We start from the raw sequence: 8,525 nt of genomic DNA on the forward strand, positions 1-8,525 counted from the left end.
TTTAAGGGGTGTACGAAAACTTTAACAATATACACACCGTAGGCCTTTATCTCAGCATTTGGTTCACTTCAGTGAAGAAAAGTAAACGTTAAGTAAATTGTCTAATTGAACAATGGCCAAGTGTCAGGGACAAGAAAATACAACAAAGAAGCCTATTAAGTCTGTAAATTTAAAATTATTTGAAAAAACACAATACAGACAGAGAATTGTGTAAAATGATCATATAATCTGCTTAAAATTCGTTCACACGTGGTTACCTCACATAATTTCAGCATAGTGCCGACTCAACTTAAACCAGAGGTCTAATAGGACAGAATGAGTAAAAACACCTGTGTGAGTGTGCAGGGCCTTTAAAGCTGCTGAGGTACCATTTTTATAAAAAAATAACCTTTTGTCATATTTGCTGAAACAAGCACTGTTTTAGTAGTTGAGCAATATGGGTTGGGTGCTGACGCCGATATGGAGTAGTATACATTGATGGCCAATATATAATGCTGAACAAAGAACATTCACTTATAATTACATTAATTGGTAAATAATTGGTATAAATAATTGGATTAATCGGTCTGTCACTATTGTGTTGACCTCCAGTGTGGCTGCTAGAGGGCTGCATTCTATCACCTGAACATCCTCTGTCTCCTAAAGTGGGACAAATAAGCTGTGTTGGTGTTTTTGCAAACTGCTACTGGTTGATCGTATTTTTAAATCTCTGTGTCTTCTCTCTTTCAGTTGGCATGTCAACAACAGGAGACAAAATCCTCGACACAGCTTTATCTAAGGTGAGGCGACAAATCAAAGGCTACATTATAAACAGACGTGTTCACCTCTACTAACATCTAACATGCATTGTAAGGACTTGTAGCAGTCAGTATTTAAAAGACCTTCAGTACATTGCATCTTACTGCTCTTCAAGTCCAAAACCCACATGCTTTAGAGTTCATACTCACTGTTCCTGAGGCTTACTGTATGATTTGATGTATGATAAATGTAAAGTAACAGTGTAACAGAAAATCACTGTTTCTTTGTTTTGAATACAGATTGGAGAGAAGAGTTTGTTCACCAAAGAGTTGGAGACTGCTCTGGATAGGAATGAGTGAGTGTCACCGGTGTCATCTGTGGCTGACACCACTCTGGCTTCACACCATTGTTTCACCAACAGACCAGCCGCTAGGGTTTCACTCACAGGGGATCACTTTGAAAGACTTAGTTGTAACTGTCAGTTAAAAGTATTTTGTGCCAGTATGCATGGTACAATCTCTGGGTAGTGACTGACTTTGAATAAAATGCAGTTATTAGCCCCAGCTACTTTTCCACTGTGTGCTTCACATTAAATCCATACAGAGGAAGAAACCCTTTGATTTCCTCTACTGCCTCAGATGTAGCAGGTGGCTCTGCTTTGTAGCTGCTTTTTAAGATATAAAACGTACCCACCTCTGAATGGCTGTATTATGAACCATGAGACATAATGGAGCATGTATATATGACTGTGTTCTTGTGTGTCCCACAGGGTTGACCTGGTTGTTCACTCGCTGAAGGACCTTCCCACCACTCTGCCTCCAGGATTCACTATCGGAGCTGTGCTGAAGTGAGTGCACTCACATACGTAGTCTACAGTATGTCTGTATGAATTCATCATGTTTTGGATGCTTTTAGTTTGTTAGTAATATGTTACAGTCCCAGAGCACAGAAAGACCACAAAGTACTCTACTCAGCAATCATATCTGTTTTTTGAGTCACTTTGCCTGCCTCATTCTAAGGTGGATGTTGTAACAGGCAGCAATGTCACCATTATACGTTGTGATAAAGAGTTGCAAAGTGGGAGGAACTATTTTGGGTGCTCCTGGTTCTGGAAGTAAAAGTCCCATTCATTTTTCCCATAGACAGTATTACTGAATCATCAGTATAAAAGATGAACTCCACCTGCTTTGTATCTATCTACTGTATCGGCTGTTAAACTAAACAATTCTACAGAATTGCCCTTTTAAGGGTACCTTGATAAGTTTTTGACCACTAGGGGCACTTTGGAGCAACAGTTTGACAAGTGATTCTGCATTTTGTTTGTATCTCATGTACAGGGATGCACATACCCTTACAAGCACGCAGGTGATATGTCAAGCCGATTGTTTCCTGCTATCGCACTGTTCGACACAAATGTGTATGATGTAATTGAATGCAATCTGTGGAAAAATACCTAGTTCACTTGGTTGTCTCTAATGTGAAAAAAAGTTTTCAGCCAATGTATTATGTAGCTTTTTCACTTGTTGGAAAGTATTTAGGGGACAGAAAAGAGAGGAGGACTTGTGACTCAGTCCCAGCCAGTTTGAGAGTGCATTGTAAAACCACATCTTTGTAGTTCCTTACAATCCACTGTCACTGAGGCAGTCTGCCTTTGTTGGAACCGTTCTTATTGGTCTTTAGTGGAGCTCAGTACAAGTCAAATATTAGTTAGTGTCCACTCTGTGTAATCCTATTGTGGTTGTCATTTGACCAGCTGTAACCCCTCACTGTACTTTGCTTCCTTACTGCTTTTAGGAGAGAAAACCCCCATGATGCAGTGGTCCTACACCCAAAAAATGTAGGGAAAACTCTCGATAATCTTCCAGAAAACAGGTATAGTCAAACAGACAATTCAACTAGTCGTGTTTGTTTTTTGCTCATATCAAAAGTATGGATAACTTCATTCTGTGTGTTTGTGCAGTGTGATTGGCACCAGTTCACTGCGCCGTGCTGCTCAGCTGAAGAAGAGATTCCCCCACCTGGAATTCAAAGATATTGTATCCTTTCAAAAGACATTAAGTCAGAACACGATGATAGCTGAAAAAAAGATGGGGATTAATTACATTTTACTGCACACCAATACGCTAATTGGCCCGCCTGATACTGGTGATGTGGATTAGTTATTTAGCTAGTGTTTTGTTACAGACCGTAGCACGTGGCGTATCTAAGAACAGGGACGGAGAAAGTTGACCAAGGTTCTATTCTCTTGCTCAACTGTTTTTGGAGCACAGAGCAAAAATGGGCAGTACTGAGAAGGGGTGAATTATCAGGTTTAAGAAGCCTTTTCTCTCAGGGGAGGGTGCTGGATATTTGTCTCTGAAGTGTTTTCCTCAGCTGTCGTTTCTAGCGTGGGAACCTGAACACACGTCTGAAGAAGCTGGATGAGAAGGAGGACTTTGCTGCCATAATCCTAGCTGCAGCTGGCCTCAGGAGAATGGGCTGGGACAACCGGATCAACCAGGTACAGTTCATGATTATAGAAGTCCTCCCTGAGGAGTCTCTGTCGACATTTCTAATCTAACAGTCAAACTGTCTGATTGTTGTAGATCCTGGGGCCTGAAGACTGCATGTACGCTGTTGGACAGGTAAGAGCTGTGGGATAGCAGATATGACTAATGCATTGAAGAGAAGGCTATATAATAGCTAACAATACCATGTTACATCCATATTTGTGTGTAAAGATTTGGGGTAAACATTCTGTGTGTGTGTGTGTTGTCAGGGGGCTCTGGCTGTAGAGGTTCGGGCCAGAGATGCAGACATCCTGGAGATGGTGTCTGTCCTCCATCACTCCGACACCGTGCTGCGCTGCATAGCTGAGAGAGCCTTCCTCAGACGCCTGGTACTATATATACACACACACACACACACGTGTGTGAATATGTAAAATCCGTATGTATTCAATTCAATTGTCCGTTGTAGGAGGGCGGCTGCAGTGTTCCAGTGGCTGTACACACTGAAGTGAAGGACTCCCAGGTAACAATGCATGCAATTACCAATTGCTAAGCCCCACCCCCCTCAGTAACTGTGGCTACACCTGTCAAGCTTTCTCTTCCCGTCACAGCACACATTGAAGTTTACAGTGATATTGGCAGATTTATTGCTCTCATTGTCAGTCATTTCTGAAACGTGTCAATGATGTCAGACAGAGGAAGACAGCAGCAGTCTTTTTCATTTGTAGCCAGCAACCGTTGATATTGTCCCCAGAAAGGACAACTGTCACTGGCCAAAAATTCAGCATCCTCACCAGCTGAGGACCATGTCCCTCCAATTAAGCTAGTTAACCCAAAATGCTAACGTTGACAGCTTGGGCGGCCTGCGTTGGCGGAGACAAACACACATCCCTTGCACCATTGATATTGATATTCAATCAGGATGTTTTGTTTTGTGATATATATAGATTCTCAAAAACACTATCGATATTTATATTTTAACCTCCAACTGCTAGATACAATTGTTGCATACCCCTGCAAAAATAAAAAAAGGCGTCATATATTTATATGTACATATCACCTTGCTCTATCACAATATATTGCAATATATTGAATTCTAACCTCTGCATCGAGACATGTATCATATAGCCAGATTCTTGCCAATACACAGCTCTTACTCATTGTCCATCCCCCCAGCTTCAGACATGGATACGCACAGTCAACGTCTGTATGGAATGGAAAGAAATAAGAAACACTTGTAATTGATTACAATTACTACTGATTTAGCCCTGTTTAAATGGTGCCAAAATGGTAAATCAAAAACACAGCTGGTTGTGAACAAATCTAAGGTAAAGGAAAAATTGTTGGAAATCATGATAGGTGATAGGGGGGTTTTGGCAGGCAGCTGCTGTCCCCTCTTCATGGTACTACTCCTGCTCTTACTACAGCGCCATGCACGCCTCTTCAACATACTCTAAAATCTTAATATCCTAGTTAGGGCTTTCTAGTAAGGTTGACTGAGTTCTCAGCTGAAACAAGTATCTGGTACGGAAGTATTAAAGTGAATATCCTTTTTCTTCGTCCAGTTAGCCACACCCAATTCTGGTTTAAGCACCACCCACATTCTGCTTAAGCCACGCCCATTATATATTAAGGACGCAGATAAATTAGTTAATGAACAGATTCAAATAACGATGTACTTGTTCTTCCCGAGTATCAAGCACTGATTCGAGAAACTGCTGTTCAGTGGAAGGATTTAGCAAATGGTCAAGTCCATGGAAAGATCACATTTTGGAACAACATGACAGGTTCTGTTACTATTCAGAGTTGGTTCAGACCAGTAATCCAAGCAAAAACTCACTGTTAACCTGGCTTCATCTTGACCACTTATTGTTATTTGGAAGGGGTTTAAAGAATTTAATTTAGACTAAATGTTGGATGGAGATTCATCTTTCACTTCAAAAGTTAAACGGTTTGATGTTTTTCCAGCTCTACCTGACGGGGGCAGTGTACAGCCTGGATGGATCAGACAGTCTGAAGGAAACCATGCAGACTAGCATTGTTGCTGATAACAAGGTAACAGCAGTGTTCTGAGAGACTGGGTGGAAAATGTAAAAAGTGCGAAGTTGTGTTTTTTTTGTGCGTGGGCTCTCATACTAAACTTCACCCTGATGATGTGTGTGACAGAGCCAAGAGGAGGTGGACGAGCGGGTCCAGCGAGTGGGCGTCACGGCCAGCAAGATCTCCGCTGAAGCCCAGGACAGGGCCGAGCGGCTGGGGCTCGACCTGGCCAACTTACTGCTGAGCAAAGGAGCCAAGGAGATCCTGACGGTGGCCAGGCAGCTCAACGACGCCAGATAATCGGTCCCACGGCGGAGGGGGGTCAGGGCTCCGGAGGTCCTCGAGTGCAGTCACAGCCTTGTGTCAAGTAAAAACTTGAATTCCTTTTTCATGTTTCATGTTGCTCGAGTAAAAGAGTGGCGACTCTCTGTTGCACCAGGCGAGCCAAGTCAACTGCAGATCAATTGTTGAGGATTTCAAACACTACTTGGACCAAAGTTGTGCTCAGTGTGATACAACGCTGCTAAACCGACAATCTGCTTGTTCAGGGTCACTGCGGTCTGTAGCACTCCTGGTCTTGGTTCCAGCCTGTTCTTACATCCAGTACCTCATGGAACCATCTCCTGAGCCATGTAGAAGCTAGTAAAGCCTTACTAGGATTATCAGCAGAGAAACACAAAATGGCCTTCAAACATTGTCACACCACTTACAGTATCATCACTGGCCGATATCCTCATGGTTAAACCTTGTTTTTTTGTTTTTGTTTTTTTTAAGCATATCACTGTCAGTATATTTAATTGAATGCCACTAAAATTCAACTTTCTCAAATATTTTCACCTTCAACCAACATCCATTATTTATCTCAGAGTTCCTCTCTTAGCTCTGCATTCTCATTTGGAAAAGCAGGCTTTAATGGTACCAAAGATGAGTTTCCAAGCACGTGGGCACATTTTTCTGGTTTGGAGCGGGCAGCGACGCAGTGAAACGGAGCTAATTAAGGTGTAAAAGTTGAGAAATGTAAATAGAAATGTAAATTCAGTCCATCACTCATAAGCTCTGAGCTCTACAGCCAAGAGTCAACAGTGACTTTCTGTTTCGAGCTCCTTCAGTACTTATAATTGTATAAGACCTTATTCATGGGATGTTAGAGTGTAGTGTTTTATCACATTGACCTCCTAAAAAAAAAAAAAAAAAAGTACCTTTTCTGCATGACCTTCTTTGATGCAACATTTTCATCTGAGGAGGCTCACAGACTTTAAGAGTGTGCTAGCTACCTCTTTTACAGAGACAGAATATATTTAATACACATGATGATAAGCTGGAGGTAGCGTTCTGTTTTACCCCACCCGTGGCACAGCTATTGATGCTAAATGTGTACAGCTTTGTACTGAACTTATATGAAGTACCCTTCCACTACATGACTGGAAATTACTTGTTTAACACTGGAGCAAACCCTGCATCTGATTTCAGTTTTTAAATGAGCACTGGGCCGTTGTATAGCAATAAAAACTGTTTATGCTTTGCTGATATTGTATTTTGTATGCTACAGATAGAGCACCACAGCACCACGTTAGGTATCAACTGTGAGCTTATGAGTTTTAAACACGGTGTAAATGTTACAGTTGTGGATGTACTGTTGTATAATCAACTATTTAAAAGGTAAGCAACAAATAGACCTTATTTAACAGAAAATATCACAGGTTATTTCTTTAAACTATAACAGTGTTTTAAAGCTGCATTGCCCCACTCATTTCACTGACTCAAAACTTGATTAATGGCCATCGTGGACTCATTCATACAGATGCCACTTACATGTTGTGGTGTAGTTCTACTGAAGAACCATTACATTCAAGAAACATACAAAAATGAACCTTATCTCACAATTAAAACAAAGTTGTCTTGTAATTACTAGATTTGAAGACTTGAAAATGTAAAAAAAGAAAAAGAAGGAATTTTTACTTATATAATTCATATTTGCAAGATGTGGATGTTATGGTAGAGTTTTCTTTTAATTATGGAGTGGGTTTTTCTTCTCTTTGTAATTTTGACATATGGATGTCCTAAAAGTCATAATTTAGAGATACATAAGTCAAAGTTATATACTTTGGTGAATGCAATGCACACCTGGATAGTTCATCCACAGCTAAGTTTTTTTTCTATATATATACAATTAACAAAAGAATAAGTAAAGGAAAAAAATGTGTATTTGCTGTAATGTCATCATGCAAGATGCTGTACTCCACATATCGAAATGGAAGTGTTTCTAAAATATATTTTCAAACTTAGTGACCTTAATAACTAATGAAATAAACATGTCTTGAATGCCAGTGTTTGTTTTTTTATAGCTTCTATCAAAGTGCCATCTTAGTATATGTACCATTTCTGCCTAAGTAAACTGCATATCAGCCTTTCATAGACCAATGCCTTTTTTTTTTCTTTGATAAATCACAGTAGATCTGCATTCTACATCAGTAAAACCACTGTACAGATAGTGTGATACCATATTGAATTTCCTTTATTGTATATTACATTTAATTTAAACCTCCTGAGACTGAGGTAATGTTAGCCATATTTGTTTTTCAGCTTTAATTTCTGTATGACTGTTTCTGTACTTGGATCGTTTATCTCAGTATCTACTCATTGTTCCATCAATCTGTTAACAATAAAATATTGACATGTGACAAGTGTCTTTGTTTTGCCATTTATGCATGTCATCATGTCAAATGACTGATGTCAAACATATTTCAGTCAAGTATTAAACATGTTTTAAGTATTCCAGTAACAGTGACAGTGAACCAGCACACATGGACCTCCCCTCAGTGGAATGCAGCATCACTGATACATACATACATCATACTGAGTTTCCTGCTATGACATGTCAATATTTCTGCTGGGCAAACCGTACATCAGTACTAAACACAATGTACAACTGAAGCTGATGGGAATGTTACAGTTTTTAATTGATTAATTGTTCGACCAAATAACCTCCGAATGAAATGGTGCAAGAGCTGGTTAGTTGTTAGGCAAGTCTACTAAGATGGTTAAAATCTGCTTTGATCAACAACTTTGCAGGATCTTTGAACTTAGTGGCAGACACTTGCAGCCTGTCCTCCTCTGATCCCCTCATCCAGTCAAACTGCAGCCTCCCATACTGAGTCTTCCCACAGGGATTCAAAGTGGAGAAGTTGTGTTGGGAGGGCATTGGGATCACATATTGGAAGTAACAGGGGTCCGGCTCTAGGTGGTCTTTCATCTGAA

General features: G+C 40.3%; 1 protein-coding gene across 2 annotated transcripts in view; it reads left to right on the top strand.

Moving 5' to 3' along the window:
* Positions 1 to 7,948, top strand: part of LOC118341516 (porphobilinogen deaminase-like) — a 10,557-nt gene extending 2,609 nt beyond the window's left edge. For both annotated transcript variants that reach the window (XM_035679782.1, XM_035679783.1), the window contains exons 4-14: positions 730 to 779; positions 1,038 to 1,093; positions 1,508 to 1,585; positions 2,533 to 2,610; positions 2,699 to 2,774; positions 3,125 to 3,238; positions 3,324 to 3,362; positions 3,497 to 3,616; positions 3,697 to 3,750; positions 5,196 to 5,282; positions 5,394 to 7,948. In XM_035679782.1, coding sequence (XP_035535675.1) covers positions 730 to 779; positions 1,038 to 1,093; positions 1,508 to 1,585; positions 2,533 to 2,610; positions 2,699 to 2,774; positions 3,125 to 3,238; positions 3,324 to 3,362; positions 3,497 to 3,616; positions 3,697 to 3,750; positions 5,196 to 5,282; positions 5,394 to 5,567 — 926 coding nt within the window. In that variant the 3' untranslated portion in view covers positions 5,568 to 7,948. The remainder of the gene's footprint in view (positions 1 to 729; positions 780 to 1,037; positions 1,094 to 1,507; positions 1,586 to 2,532; positions 2,611 to 2,698; positions 2,775 to 3,124; positions 3,239 to 3,323; positions 3,363 to 3,496; positions 3,617 to 3,696; positions 3,751 to 5,195; positions 5,283 to 5,393) is intronic.
* Positions 7,949 to 8,525: the final 577 nt, after the last annotated feature.

The sequence above is a fragment of the Morone saxatilis genome, unplaced genomic scaffold (assembly GCF_004916995.1).
Source record: "Morone saxatilis isolate NCDOM2014 unplaced genomic scaffold, NCSU_SB_2.0 Contig8, whole genome shotgun sequence".
NCBI lineage: Eukaryota > Metazoa > Chordata > Actinopteri > Moronidae > Morone > Morone saxatilis.